Below are 16,454 nucleotides of genomic sequence, written 5' to 3'. Positions count from 1 at the left end.
AGCACTGCGGTAGCCGCTAGGGGAGTGTGTCAGTCAGACATGGACAAGTCGGGAGCCTCTGGAAGTACTGTTTATTTCACCATCTCTGACATTCTGCCCACCTTTCCGTATAGCAAACTCCAATAACTTTGTGCAGCACCCACTTGGGTGATGCTACTGCAGCCGACTGGCGCTGAAAGCTCACCACACTTTAGTTTTCGGAATATTTTCCGCTTTTACGAGACATCGCATGGATCTCTCTTTTCTCTCTTTAATAATAGTACATTTTATTTCACATTTATTTCAAAAGGGAGTCATACATAGACATATAAACTTGCTATTGGACAAGCACCAAAATTACAATTCCACAATTTGAATGAGTTTTAGGTTTGAGTTTTAACTGTTTAAACTACTAATAAACCCTATACAACCCACTTAAAGGGTACCGTAACTTAATGTAAAGTGTTCCGTTTCTATTTGAATGAAGTGATTTATACAGGTTTTTCAACAGTTCTTTCAGTATTTTGAATCTTTGAACTTAACACAACATATATAGTTGGGATCAAAGTGATATTTAAAGAACAGAAGATTGATATAGTTTTGTGTGGCCTGATCGAATTTAATTTTCCTCCTCCGTTACACCTCCTAATCAGGATTGTAGTGTTAAGTCAAGTGCAGTTTGCCGTTTATTTCTGTTTGTCTGAAACCCAGTCTGAATCTACCAAATGATAGCTACCCTGTTGCTTTTCAATAGCACAAAAAATGGCGCCGCTCGATTCTAGTCCTTTGGACACTTTGCAGTATTTTATTTTTTATGTATTATTTCTTACGTTGTTAGCCCAGAAAATCTTAAGTGTTATTACTGTGGTGGCATTTTTCTGCTTTACCAAATGAGGAGAGTTACAAACTACACACCAGTCAGTGTTATACTTAAACTACATCTTTAATAAGCTTTAAGCTTTAGCCTTTGACTTTCAACAATTCACTATCTATAATGAACCATTGAGAGTGACTACAGAAAAATACAAAGATCTTTTATAGCCAAGATACACCCCTCTCAACTTACATGACGAACCACAGATCTTAGGAACTCTTCAAAAATGGACTTTTACTTGAGAAAGGAGTATCCCTTAGCCAGATAGCAATCACTATAAATTATCGCTCAGTTTGGTCTCTAAAACATATCTTGAAGATTCACCTTTGGCAGCAATTACAGCTGTGAGTCTTTTGTGGTATTTTGTATTTGTATTTATTATAGATCCCCATTAGCTGCTGCCATAATGTTCCATAAGGTGTTTTATTAATCTGTTTTTTAAATCAAATTTTACTTCTTCCATGAGTTACTTGATGTGGAGTAGAGTTCCATGTAGTCATGGCTCTATTTAGTACTGTGCGCCTTCCATAGTCTGTTCTGGACTTGGGGACTGTGAAGAGACCTCTAGTGGCAAAACTTGTGGGGTATGCATGGGTGTCCGAGCTGTGGCCAGTAGTTCAAACAGACAGCTTGGTGCATTTAACATGTCAATACCTCTCATAAACACAAGCAGTGACAAAGTCAATCTCTCCTCCACTTTCAGCCAGGAGAGATTGACATGCATATTATTAATATTTGCTCTCTGTGTCCATCCAAGGGCTAGCCATGCTGCCCTGTTCTGAGCCAATTGCAATTTTTGAAGTCCTTTTTTGTGGCACCTGACCACACGACTGAACAGTATTCAAGGTGCGACAAAACTATGACCTGTAGGACCTGCCTTGTTAATAGTGTTGTTAAGAAGGCAGAGCATCACTTTATTATAGACAGACTTCTCCCCATCTTAGCTAATACTGCATCAATATGTTTTGACCATGCCAGTTTACAATCTAGGGTTATTCCAAGCAGTTTAGTCATCTCAACAAGCTCAATTTCCACATTATTTATTACAAGATATATTTGAGGTTTAGGGTTTAGTGAGTGTTTTGTTCTAAATACAATGCTTTTAGTTGTAGAAATATTTAGGGCTAACTTATTCCTTGCCACCCACTCTGAAACTAACTGCAGCTCTTTGTTGAGTGTTGCAGTCATTACAGTCACTGTAGTAGCTGACGTGTATAGTTTTGAGTTATCCGCATACATAGAATCTCTGGCTTTACTGAAAGTCAGTGGCATGTTCTTAGTAAAAATTGAAAAAAGAAAGTGGCCGAAACAGCTACCCTGTGGAATTCCTGATTCAAACTGGATTATATTTGATAGACTTCCATTAAAGAACACCCTCTGTGTTCTGTTAGACACGTAAATCTTGTAGACATACCCAAAAAGACTCACAGCTGTAATTTTTGCCAAAAGTGCTTCTTTAAAGTATTGACTCAGGGTTGTGAAAACTTATGTAAATGATATACTATATTTCTGTATGACATTTTTTATAAATATGCAATAAATTCTCAAAACATGTTTTCACTTTGTCATTATGGGGTATTATGTGTAGATGGGTGAGAAAAAAATATTTCATTCATTTTATATTCAGGCTGTAGCACACACAACAAAATGTGGAATAAGTTAAGGGGTATGAATACTTTCTGAAGGCACTGTATGCCTCTCTTTTTTTCAATAAGAGCCTGATGCTCCAAAGGAGAAGACCAGACCTGTGAAAAAAGGTAGGTAATTCCAGTATTAACACATCAACAATGTTAATTATTATAATTATCACACATTGACAGTGTCTAAATAGCATCCTTACCTTTACTGAATGCTGTTTATGAACAGTCTGAAATGTCTGAAGATCGAGGAGTAGTCCTATTTCTTTAGATTGTGTTCTCTCCTGTCAATGCAGATACTCCCAAAGAAAAGGCTTCCAAATCAGTCCCTGTAATGAAAGGTATTCATGTATTGTTTGGCAGCTGTAGAAATGCCAGAATGTCGTTGCATAGCCAACTTGTTTGATCAATTCTAGACTGCCTTTTTGGAATAATTTCAGGGTAGTGCAATTTGAGTTGAAGTTTGTGCTTTAATACATTTTGCTTGCTATAAAGCCATGAATCACTGCTTGGTTTATTTTGCCGTTTCTGAAGTAAACCAATTCATTTTATTATGTGCTCTTTTTTTAGCCTCAGTTGTCTCTTTGCAATGACTGACAAACATGCTTTTGTATTGCCAATCATTTCCCTGTCTTATCTTAAGCAGAACCTGAATCTAAGGAAACGAAGGAAACCCCTGCCAGGAAAGGTATAGTAGCTACTGCATTTTCATTCACATTTCTTTCACTGTAAAATAATGGGTTTATACTGTAATCAATTATTGCTTTTATTAATACATAGTAAGGTTTATTTGATCTTGCTCACATTCTCAAGCTAAAAGCTTAATTGCAGTATACAGACGAAAATTAAATTAAAATAAGTATATGTCTAGATTTAGGGAAATAAAAGGTGAATTGAATGATGCATCGTTGGTCACTGAGTGGAGAGAGCACTGCGGTAGCCGCTAGGGGAGTGTGTCAGTCAGACATGGACAAGTCGGGAGCCTCTGGAAGTACTGTTTATTTCACCATCTCTGACATTCTGCCCACCTTTCCGTATAGCAAACTCCAATAACTTTGTGCAGCACCCACTTGGGTGATGCTACTGCAGCCGACTGGCGCTGAAAGCTCACCACACTTTAGTTTTCGGAATATTTTCTGCTTTTACGAGACATCGCATGGATCTCTCTTTTCTCTCTTTAATAATAGTACATTTTATTTCACATTTATTTCAAAAGGGAGTCATACATAGACATATAAACTTGCTATTGGACAAGCACCAAAATTACAATTCCACAATTTGAATGAGTTTTAGGTTTGAGTTTTAACTGTTTAAACTACTAATAAACCCTATACAACCCACTTAAAGGGTACCGTAACTTAATGTAAAGTGTTCCGTTTCTATTTGAATGAAGTGATTTATACAGGTTTTTCAACAGTTCTTTCAGTATTTTGAATCTTTGAACTTAACACAACATATATAGTTGGGATCAAAGTGATATTTAAAGAACAGAAGATTGATATAGTTTTGTGTGGCCTGATCGAATTTAATTTTCCTCCTCCGTTACACCTCCTAATCAGGATTGTAGTGTTAAGTCAAGTGCAGTTTGCCGTTTATTTCTGTTTGTCTGAAACCCAGTCTGAATCTACCAAATGATAGCTACCCTGTTGCTTTTCAATAGCACAAAAAATGGCGCCGCTCGATTCTAGTCCTTTGGAAACTTTGCAGTATTTTATTTTTTATGTATTATTTCTTACGTTGTTAGCCCAGAAAATCTTAAGTGTTATTACTGTGGTGGCATTTTTCTGCTTTACCAAATGAGGAGAGTTACAAACTACACACCAGTCAGTGTTATACTTAAACTACATCTTTAATAAGCTTTAAGCTTTAGCCTTTGACTTTCAACAATTCACTATCTATAATGAACCATTGAGAGTGACTACAGAAAAATACAAAGATCTTTTATAGCCAAGATACACCCCTCTCAACTTACATGACGAACCACAGATCTTAGGAACTCTTCACAAAGGGACTTTTACTTGAGAAAGGAGTATCCCTTAGCCAGATAGCAATCACTATAAATTATCGCTCAGTTTGGTCTCTAAAACATATCTTGAAGAATCACCTTTGGCAGCAATTACAGCTGTGAGTCTTTTGTGGTATTTTGTATTTGTATTTATTATAGATCCCCATTAGCTGCTGCCATAATGTTCCATAAGGTGTTTTATTAATCTGTTTTTTAAATAAAATGTTACTTCTTCCATGAGTTACTTGATGTGGAGTAGAGTTCCATGTAGTCATGGCTCTATTTAGTACTGTGCGCCTTCCATAGTCTGTTCTGGACTTGGGGACTGTGAAGAGACCTCTTGTGGCAAAACTTGTGGGGTATGCATGGGTGTCCGAGCTGTGGCCAGTAGTTCAAACAGACAGCTTGGTGCATTTAACATGTCAATACCTCTCATAAACACAAGCAGTGACAAAGTCAATCTCTCCTCCACTTTCAGCCAGGAGAGATTGACATGCATATTATTAATATTTGCTCTCTGTGTCCATCCAAGGGCTAGCCATGCTGCCCTGTTCTGAGCAAATTGCAATTTTTGAAGTCCTTTTTTGTGGCACCTGACCACACGACTGAACAGTAGTCAAGGTGCGACAAAACTATGACCTGTAGGACCTGCCTTGTTAATAGTGTTGTTAAGAAGGCAGAGCATCACTTTATTATAGACATACTTCTCCCCATCTTAGCTAATACTGCATCAATATGTTTTGACCATGCCAGTTTACAATCTAGGGTTATTCCAAGCAGTTTAGTCATCTCAACAAGCTCAATTTCCACATTATTTATTACAAGATATATTTGAGGTTTAGGGTTTAGTGAGTGTTTTGTTCTAAATACAATGCTTTTAGTTGTAGAAATATTTAGGGCTAACTTATTCCTTGCCACCCACTCTGAGACTAACTGCAGCTCTTTGTTGAGTGTTGCAGTCATTACAGTCACTGTAGTAGCTGACGTGTATAGTTTTGAGTTATCCGCATACATAGAATCTCTGGCTTTACTGAAAGTCAGTGGCATGTTCTTAGTAAAAATTGAAAAAAGAAAGTGGCCGAAACAGCTACCCTGTGGAATTCCTGATTCAAACTGGATTATATTTGATAGACTTCCATTAAAGAACACCCTCTGTGTTCTGTTAGACACGTAAATCTTGTAGACATACCCAAAAAGACTCACAGCTGTAATTTTTGCCAAAAGTGCTTCTTTAAAGTATTGACTCAGGGTTGTGAAAACTTATGTAAATGATATACTATATTTCTGTATGAAATTTTTTATAAATATGCAATAAATTCTCAAAACATGTTTTCACTTTGTCATTATGGGGTATTATGTGTAGATGGGTGAGAAAAAAATATTTCATTCATTTTATATTCAGGCTGTAGCACACACAACAAAATGTGGAATAAGTTAAGGGGTAGGAATACTTTCTGAAGGCACTGTATGCCTCTCTTTTTTTCAATAAGAGCCTGATGCTCCAAAGGAGAAGACCAGACCTGTGAAAAAAGGTAGGTAATTCCAGTATTAACACATCAACAATGTTAATTATTATAATTATCACACATTGACAGTGTCTAAATAACATCCTTACCTTTACTGAATGCTGTTTATGAACAGTCTGAAATGTCTGAAGATCGAGGAGTAGTCCTATTTCTTTAGATTGTGTTCTCTCCTGTCAATGCAGATACTCCCAAAGAAAAGGCTTCCAAATCAGTCCCTGTAATGAAAGGTATTCATGTATTGTTTGGCAGCTGTAGAAATGCCAGAATGTCGTTGCATAGCCAACTTGTTTGACCAATTCTAGACTGCCTTTTTGGAATAATTTCAGGGTAGTGCAATTTGAGTTGAAGTTTGTGCTTTAATACATTTTGCTTGCTATAAAGCCATGAATCACTGCTTGGTTTATTTTGCAGTTTCTGAAGTAAACCAATTCATTTTATTATGTGCTCTTTTTTTAGCCTCAGTTGTCTCTTTGCAATGACTGACAAACATGCTTTTGTATTGCCAATCATTTCCCTGTCTTATCTTAAGCAGAACCTGAATCTAAGGAAACGAAGGAAACCCCTGCCAGGAAAGGTATAGTAGCTACTGCATTTTCATTCACATTTCTTTCACTGTAAAATAATGGGTTTATACTGTAATCAATTATTGCTTTTATTAATACATAGTAAGGTTTATTTGATCTTGCTCACATTCTCAAGCTAAAAGCTTAATTGCAGTATACAGACGAAAATTAAATTAAAATAAGTATATGTCTAGATTTAGGGAAATAAAAGGTGAATTGAATGATGCATCGTTGGTCACTGAGTGGAGAGAGCACTGCGGTAGCCGCTAGGGGAGTGTGTCAGTCAGACATGGACAAGTCGGGAGCCTCTGGAAGTACTGTTTATTTCACCATCTCTGACATTCTGCCCACCTTTCCGTATAGCAAACTCCAATAACTTTGTGCAGCACCCACTTGGGTGATGCTACTGCAGCCGACTGGCGCTGAAAGCTCACCACACTTTAGTTTTCGGAATATTTTCCGCTTTTACGAGACATCGCATGGATCTCTCTTTTCTCTCTTTAATAATAGTACATTTTATTTCACATTTCTTTCAAAAGGGAGTCATACATAGACATATAAACTTGCTATTGGACAAGCACCAAAATTACGATTCCACAATTTGAATGAGTTTTAGTTTTGAGTTTTAACTGTTTAAAACTACTAATAAACCCTATACAACCCACTTAAAGGGTGCCGTAACTTAATGTAAAGTGTTCCGTTTCTATTTGAATGAAGTGATTTATACAGGTTTTTCAACAGTTCTATCAGCATTTGAATCTTTGAACTTTACACAACATATATAGTTGGGATCAAAGTGATATTTAAAGAACAGAAGATTGATGTAGTTTTGTGTGGCCTGATCGAATGGATTTTCCTCCTCCGTTACACCTCCTAATCAGGATTGTAGTGTTAAGTCAAGTGCAGTTTGCCGTTTATTTCTGTTTGTCTGAAACCCAGTCTGAATCTACCAAATGATAGCTACCCTGTTGCTTTTCAATAGCACAAAAAATGGCGCCGACAGAGAGGGCTGCCTCGCTTCTAGTCCTTTGGAAACTTTGCAGTATTTGTTTTTTTATGTATTATTTCTTACGTTGTTAGCCCAGAAAATCTTAAGTGTTATTACTGTGGTGGCATTTTTCTGCTTTACCAAATGAGGAGAGTTACAAACTACACACCAGTCAGTGTTATACTTAAACTACATCTTTACTAAGCTTTAAGCTTTAGCCTTTGACTTTCAACAATTCACTATCTATAATGAACCATTGAGAGTGACTACAGAAAAACACAAAGATCTTTTATAGCCAAGATACACCCCGCTCAACTTACATGACGAACCACAGATCTTAGAAACTCTTCACAAAGGGACTTTTACTTGAGAAAGGAGTATCCCTTAGCCAGATAGCATTCGCTATAAATTATCGCTCAGTTTGGTCTCTAAAACGAGTTTCTAATCTCGTTCCTGGTGCTTCATAGTACAAAAACATGACCTCATCCAAGGCACGTTCACATATGAAGAAAATGTTCCATTCTGTTCTCTTCCCTTTCTGATATTCTGCATAGCACCAGGAACATGTGAAAGACAAGCCTGACCTCTCCCGTCTCTGGGCCCCAAGTGTTTGAACCCTAGCTGAGGGAAAATGACAAGTATCTCACATAAGCATATTATACAAATAAAACATCTTAATTATCTATGTTACCCAACTAATTCTGATTCATCCGCCACATTACATATAGCCGGGAAGAACTATTGGATATCACAGCAGCGTCTACTTACCAGCACTATGACCAGGAATAGGATTTTCCCGAAGCAGATCCTTTGTCCAGGGCATTTGAACTGGTTCGAGAGGCCGACCCAAAACAACGCCGCCGGAGGAGAGGGAGTCGGAGCGGTCTTCTAGTCAGACTTTGGAGGTGTGCACACCACCCACCGCTTCCGAGTATATTACCCGCTAATGTCCAGTCCCTAGATAACAAAGTTGATGAAATCAGGGAAGGGTTGCTTTCCAGAGAGACATCAGGGATTGCAACGTACTGTGTTTCACAGAAACATGGCTCTCTCAGGATATGCTGTCAGTACAGCCACCTGGATTCTCAGTGCATCGCGCCAACAGGAATAAACCTCTCTCTGGGAAGAAGGGCAGGGGTGTATGTTTCATGATTAACGACTCATGGTGTAATTGTAACAACATACAGGAACTCAAGTCCTTTTGTTCACCTGACCTAGAATTCCTCACAATAAAATGCTGAACGTATTATCTCCCAAGAGAACTACCTTCGGTTATTGTCACAGCTGTGTATATCCCCCCTCAAGGCGATACCACGAAGGCCCTCAAGGAACTTCACTGGACTTTATGCAAACTGGAAACCATATATCCTGAGGCTGAATTTATTGTAGCTGGGGATTTTAACAAAGCAAATTTGAGAAAAAAGCTACCTAAATCAGCATATCAACTGTAGCACTCGCGCTGAAAAAACACTGGACTATTGTTACTCTAACTCCTGCAATGCATACAAGGTCCTCCCCCACCCTCCTTTCGGCAAATCTGACCACGACTCCATTTTGCTCCTCCCTTCCTATAGGCAGGAACTCAAACAGGAAGTACCCGTGCTAAGGACTATTCATTTGTCTGACCAATCGGAATCCACGCTTCAAGATTGTTTTGATCACGCAGACTGGGATATATTCCAGGTAGCCTCAGAGAATAATATTGACGTATACGCTGATCGGTGAGTGAGTTTATAAGGAAGTGTATAGGAGCTGTTGTACCCAGTGGGACTATTAAAACCTACCCTAACCAGAAACCGTAGATAGATGGCAGCATTTGCGCAAAAATAAAAGTGCGTACCACCGCATTACCATGGCAAGGCGACTGGGAATATGGCAGAATACAAACACAGTAGTCATTCCCTCCGCAAGGCAATCAAACAAGCTAAATGTCAATATAGAGACAAAGTGGAGTCACAATTAAATGGCTCAGACACAAGATGTTTGTAGCAGCGTCTACCTACAATCACGGACTACAAAAGGAAAACCAGCCATGTCGCGGACACCGACGTCTTGCTTCCAGACAAACTAAACACCTTCTCTCCCTGTTTCGAGGATAATACAGTGCCATTGACGCAGCCCTCTACCAAGGACTGTGGGCTCTCCTTCTTCGTGGCCAACGTGAGTAAGTCATTTAAATGTGTCAACCCTCGCAAGGCTGCCGGCCCACACGGCATCGCTAGCCTCGTCCTCAAGCTGGCTGGTGTGTTTATTCAATCTCTCCCTTACCAAGTCTGCTGTCTCCACATGCTTCAAGATGGCCACCATTGTTCCTGTACCCAAGAATGCAAAGGTAACTGAGCACTCACTTCTGTCACTTCTGTCATCATGACGTGCTTTGAGAGGCTAGTCAAGGATCATATCATCTCCACCTTACCTGTCACCCTAGACCTACTTCAATTTGCTTACCGCCCCAATAGGTCCACAGACAATACAATCGCCATCACACTGCACACTGCCCTATCCCATTTGGACAAGAGGAAAAGCTATGTAAGAATGTTCATTGAGTATAGCTCAATATTCAACACTATAGTACCCACTAAGCTCATCATTAAGCTCGAGGCCCTGGGTCTCAACCCGCCCTGTGCAATTGGGTCCTGGATTTCCTGACGGGTCGCCCCCAGGTGGTGAAGGTCGGAAACAACATCTCCACTTCACTTATCCTCAACACTGGGGCCCCACAAGGGTGTGTGCTCAGCCCCCTCCTGTACTCCCTGTTCTTCCATGACTGGGTGGCCATGCACACCTCCAACTCAATCATCAAGTTTGCAGACGACACAACAATGCTAGGCTTGATTACCAACAACGACGAGACAGCCTACAGGGATGAGGTGAGGGCTCTTGGAGTGGTGTCAGGAAAATAACCTCTCACTCAACGTCAACAAAAAAAAGGAGATGATCGTGGACTTCAGGAAACAGCAGAGGGAGCACCCCCTTATCCACATCGACGGGACTGCAGTGGAGAAGGTGGAAAGTTTTACGTTCCTCAGCATACATATCACTGACAAACTGAAATGGTCCACCCACACAGACAGTGTGGTGAAGACAGCGCAACAGCACCTCAACCTCAGGAAGCTGACGTAATTTGGCTTGTCACCAAAAACCCTCACAAACATTTACAGATGCATAATTGAGAGCATCCTGTCGGGCTGTATCTCTGCCTGGTACTGCCACTGCAGCACCCACAACCGCAGGACTCTCCAGAGGGTGGTGCGGTCTGCACAACGCATCACCGGGGGCAAACTACCTGCCCTCCAGGACAGCTACAGCACTCAATGCCACAGGAAGGCCAAAAAGATCATGAAGGACAACAACCACCCGAGCCACTGCCTGTTCACCCCGCTAACATCCAGAAGGCTAGGTCAGTACAGGTGCATCAAAGCTGGAACCGATAGACTCAAGGCCATCAGACTGTTAAACAGCCATCACTAGCACAGAGAGGCTGTTGCCTACATTCCGACTTGAAATCATTGGCCACTTTAATAAATGGAACACTAGTCACTTTAATAATGCCACTTTAAAAATGTTTACATATCTTGCATTTCTCATCTCATATGTATATACTGTATTCTATACTATCTATTGCATCTTAGCCTATGCCGCTCCTTACTTAGATTTGTGTGTATTAGGTATTTGTTGTGGAATTGTTGGATATTACTTGTTAGATATTGCTGCAATGTCGGATCTAGAGGCACAAGCATTTCGCTACACTCGCAATAACATCTGCATGTGACCAATTTGATTTGATTTGATTAGCTAGGTTTTCATCCAATTGCTGACAGATTTTGATGTGAATATTCTAAAATCTTCATAAAAACAACATTTTCCAACCACATTTTCCAACCATAGATGTTTCCATGAAATGTATTTGTTGGAGATAAAAGGCTGTGCTCAAAAATATGACTTTAGCTGTTAAAGTCCCATTAAAAAAAATACAACTTAAATGGGTTTCCATCGCATTTTCAACTCTACTGATCACTCTACTTGTCACAAAAAAAGTTTGCGTTATATACTGGTCTGGTCTTGGCACGTGCGCTCTAGCCAACAGCTAAAGAAAAATTATTGTTATTTGTCAAACGGCAGCCAAGCATCTATCACCATGTCACCACAATAAGACCCTTGATATTTGTTGTAAAGAAGCATCATGTTCATTACTGTGGACTTTCTCCACGCTGTGAAGTTCATCATAACTTATTTCATAGTGTAACAAACTGCATGCTTTCTTGAGTTGTAGTGGTATCACAAGATATCATCACGTGACTCCAACTTTAATATGATGGTTATTATATCAATGTTTGAGCATAAAGACGTTTCCACTGCTATTTCTCACATAATTCATTTTACAGACTCAAAAAGATCCCACCTTGTCTAACATATTTTGTTTTGTCGACGTAGTTTACCAACCAATTTTACCAACAAATTTGCTCTTTACATCAGCCCTGTCATGACATTTTGTACTTTGTACTTTGTACTTTACTAACATAAAAAGGTTGGATGGAAACCTGGTTAATGGCACAAAAATGGTTAGAAGACTTTCAGAAACACATAACAATTGTTTTATTGGTATCCCTTTCTAATATAGAAAAATCTGTTGCGAAGAAGCCTGCCAAAGAAGAGAAAGCAAAGGGTAATACCCCTATTCTTTTATATTCCATTCCATTCTAGTCTTCTCTATTTTATTCTATTTCTATTCTATCCTAGTCAACAACTGAAATCTAAAGGCACTCCGTGATTCTGAAGCAATTTCATCTCACAAGAAACTTAAACATTGTGTGATTTGTAATGTACATGCATGCACGAGAGGTTAAGTTGAGTATGCTAGCGAGTGGTTATGGGTTGGGGTAGCCTCTGACACCCATTTGTTGGCAGAAAGATAGTCAAAAGGGATAGTGACCCGCTGCCACTTATCAAACCAATTAGATATGTATCATGGGTGGAGCTGCAAACAGAAGTGGTGTTTCTGAAAATAATTCTGACATGCAACAATCTAGCTCGCAATCAAACCCAAGGGTTGTCCAAACTTCTAATAGTTGTGTCAACAAGACGAGATTTATAAAAGATAGCCACGTGAGACTAGGGTTTGGTTTAAGCATGCTAGAGGGTGGCTAAGGTTAGGGTTAGGGCAAAGTTATAGATACATGCCAAAACAAAGACACTTGCAGCATACCAGTCCTGCAAGTTATGCCACCCCCGACCACCTTTTCATTCTTTCCACACCTCTTCTTTCCAAAACAAAACTTACAGAAGTTTCCATCCTCAAAACAATTAGCTCAAGTCTGTGTTTTCTCAAGAACGTCTAGACTCATTGAAACATTGATCATCGTGACATTAAAATCATGACCTCTTTCTTCAACAGCAGAGCCTGTTTTAACAGACCCCTTCGCCACAGAAGGTAAATATTATTTTCACACGGTAGCACTCCAAATATTATATTTTAAGAGCAGTCTATGGATCGCATGCAAGTTACACTTTTAACCAAGTATAACTTATAAGGCCTTCATAAGCCCTGTGCAGTATAAGGCCAACATAAATGCTTCACAAATGATTTATAAGCTAATGATGGGAAGTGGATTGTCTCTTTTTTTATTGTACTCTGGATCATTTTCAGATGAGATGCCTTACTTCCAGTGCTTTTTTGTGGATGAAGATGAGGCCCAGTATCCCTTCTACCCGTTCTCACCTCTCCAGATGTGAGAGCCCGTGCCCAGGGAAGAACACAGAGTCTAGAAAGCAATAGACGAGATGGGCGACACCTTTAGTGTGGAGTTAATAATAAACGATTAATAAAACCAAGCCATGGAATCCACTACTGCTATGTTGCAGCCTAGCGTCCTGAGCTGGTCGTCAACAGAAACCTAGGACAGCAAAGCACTTTGAGTGAATTCGCTGAGCTCTCATGGATAGCCAACATCATTCCTTTCCAAATGTGTTCGTGTTATATTTTGTTTTTGATAGCTGATATGGCATGAGTTGATCTATATCAGGACATCCGTATTTTGAATGAAACAATGCATACTGTGTTTACATCAGTTAGGCCATGCTAATTTGCTTGATTCCGCTTTGATAGTTGTCAGTTTTCTCAATTGAATGGCATATTTAAACAAATTGGAATACAGATTGTACCGTTGGCTTTCATACTTTTCAAATCCTCAGCGCAGCGCAAGCAATTTATCTGTCTGTCATCGCAGTCAGTTGAATGGGAGCTGCATATGGGAGCCGAGCAGTGTTGGTCTAGAATTTGGGGGAAGAGCTCTGTTGGGCTGGACTACAGACTGCTGCTCTGTTGCTGTGGAGTCTGAATTACACTTTATTTACATGAACATGGGCTCTATATCATTGCTCTCATACTAAGACACCAGTGGGTCGTTCCATCTCAAAAATCACAAGAAAGAGGATTTCGACACCCACCATCTCAGATTGTACTGAAAGTGTTTCTGTTAGGGAACAGATAAGATTAGCGTTCCTGCAACAATATTTTGTTGAAATATAATTTGATCTCTTAGAAATTAAGCTAATTGGCCATTTTATTCAATAATCATAGACCCTAACCTCCAGGATAGCTTTTTTTTAAAAGAATTACTCCCCCACTTCATGTTAAAGGGACAGTTCACCTAAATTACAAAATTAGATTTGGTTTCCTTACCTGTAAGCAGTCTTTGAAAAAATAAATTAAACAGTCCATGTGTTGGTTTTGTTGTCCACTGATTCAAATGCTTTTTTGCATTTGTTACACAACTCCAATGCAAGTCAATGGTACCTGTATTAGCATTTTCATGCTTCATGTCCAAATCATTCTGAAGTATCTCAAGCTGTAATGTTACAGACAGATGATTTAGATATGAAGCTCGGAAATGCTAATATAGGTACCATTGACTTGCATTGGATTTGTGCCACAAATGCTAAACAGTTAGCATTTCAAACACGGCCAGATAAACAAAACCAAAACATGGGTTGCTGTCATACCTTGTCCCTAAATTGCTTACAGGGTAAGCAAACCAATATGTAATTTGGGTGAACAATCCCTTTAACAATGAGGGAGGATTCAGAAAAAAAAGAACTACAAGTAGGAACAGCACCATCTAGTGGTCAGAACATTGTAAAATCAAGATGTAGGATGGGACATTAACCTAACTTAAATTATTAATTTCTCTGAACAGGAAGAAAAAAACATAACCAAATTCACTGAGAATACATTACATAGGATGAAGAAACAATACACTGAGTCACAGCTCCATACTATTCGTCAGACATAGAGAACTAATAATGTTTACTCTTTATTAGGGGAGGATTGGTGTGGGGTGTGTGGTGTCCGTGGGTGGCTTTTGATAGTTTCTTTCGATTCATCATGTCTTACTCCTTGTTAGAAAAAGGTTTGGTCCAAATCGGATGTTAGGTACTATATTTATTGAATATTATATGATTCATATAATATTCAATAATTGTACTACCTAACGTCCGATTTGGACCAAACTTTTTTCTAAAAAGGAGTGAGACATGAGGAATCGATCAATTTAAATGGCCAATTTGTGTGCAATCAATTAGCATAATTACTCAGAGATCAAATTATATTTCAACAAAATAATATTGCAGGAATACTAATCTTATCTGTTTCTAACTAAAGAAATTAAATGATTTCAGACCATTCTGAGATGGTGGGTGTCATGGCTTGCTGAAATGACATACAACAACCTCAGTGGATTTTTACCTTACTTTGTGAGACATTTTTGTTTTTAATGTTGCATTTCTTGCCCTTCTGTATACTTTCACAATGGTAACTCACAATGAGATAGTACTTCCATTGTAGCTGAATATCTTTCCTCATTGATTTTCAGGCTACATTGCTTTCTTCCATTTTCTTATATTCTTCTTCATCAGTCTGTGTTTGTTAACCTTGAGGAAGCATAAAGCTTTTCATCAAATTCGTAGGGACCTCATACTCACATTAAAAATAATTATGCTGGTGCCTCGAAGTCTGTGAAGTTGTTTTTGTATTGTATGTACTATATGTCTGGAAAGGAATAACCATAACCTATATGTCCATGAGAGCTCCCAGCTCCCAGATTCCGATCAACTAGATAAAACACCCTCTGGCTTTCCCACAGGTGACAAGTGGCAGACTCAGTCATGGTGTTCTGAAGTCTTATCAACCATCTATAAAATGCTCCTCATTTTGATAAGGGTGCTGATTCTAAGCATTCCATTGTCTGACCTTTCAGAATGAGGTTGAAGAAGAATTTTTAATGGGTAACACGCCAGTTGGAATGCACTTGTTGCAATCAGGTGTCTTTGAAATATTTCATTTTGTGTGATAATCCATTTTGAACTCATTTAAAGTAGGTGTTGTCCATTTGTATCAACATAAGTTAGACATCATTTCTTGCACTGGATTACACCATCAAGGACCTTAAACTAACTGGAACATGAGAGGAGAATACATATATGAATGATCAAAATCAATGTTTGTATCCCGTATCTATTTATTGATAGACCAAAAGGAACAGCTGCATAGCTCATGAGTGTCACAGAGTAGTGTCCTTTTGGTAGGGTTTACACAACTGGCAAACTGGTTGAAATAAGGTGTGGGAAAAATCCAGTTTACCATTATGTTATGCGTATAGTGACTTATGAATCATATATAATCAAGTGATATAGTAATATGAACAATATATTATGATATTATTTATATAACTATAATGTTATCAACAATAGTGGTAATAATAATGCATGTATGACAATTGTATTTATTTTTGTGCTATGTTATGAACAGATTTATAACATTTCAGATTGATTACTTTATAATCTCTGAAAGACAAGTTGGGACAGCAGTCAACACATAATCCTAC

At 38.8% G+C, this 16,454-nt stretch overlaps 1 protein-coding gene across 3 annotated transcripts in view; it reads left to right on the top strand.

Annotated features, from left to right (window-relative positions):
* LOC139562777 (axoneme-associated protein mst101(2)) overlaps nucleotides 1-15,574 on the top strand; it is a 124,702-nt gene extending 109,128 nt beyond the window's left edge. For all 3 annotated transcript variants that reach the window (XM_071380803.1, XM_071380802.1, XM_071380801.1), the window contains 9 exons: nucleotides 2,569-2,610; nucleotides 2,787-2,831; nucleotides 3,134-3,178; nucleotides 5,986-6,027; nucleotides 6,204-6,248; nucleotides 6,551-6,595; nucleotides 12,194-12,238; nucleotides 12,968-13,003; nucleotides 13,220-15,574. In XM_071380803.1, the coding sequence (XP_071236904.1) occupies nucleotides 2,569-2,610; nucleotides 2,787-2,831; nucleotides 3,134-3,178; nucleotides 5,986-6,027; nucleotides 6,204-6,248; nucleotides 6,551-6,595; nucleotides 12,194-12,238; nucleotides 12,968-13,003; nucleotides 13,220-13,305 (431 nt within the window). In that variant the 3' untranslated portion in view covers nucleotides 13,306-15,574. The remainder of the gene's footprint in view (nucleotides 1-2,568; nucleotides 2,611-2,786; nucleotides 2,832-3,133; nucleotides 3,179-5,985; nucleotides 6,028-6,203; nucleotides 6,249-6,550; nucleotides 6,596-12,193; nucleotides 12,239-12,967; nucleotides 13,004-13,219) is intronic.
* Nucleotides 15,575-16,454: the final 880 nt, after the last annotated feature.

This window comes from Salvelinus alpinus, chromosome 33, assembly GCF_045679555.1.
Source record: "Salvelinus alpinus chromosome 33, SLU_Salpinus.1, whole genome shotgun sequence".
NCBI lineage: Eukaryota > Metazoa > Chordata > Actinopteri > Salmoniformes > Salmonidae > Salvelinus > Salvelinus alpinus.
The sequence above is the reverse complement of the archived record's forward strand: the minus strand, read 5'-3'. Positions and strand labels throughout refer to the sequence as shown.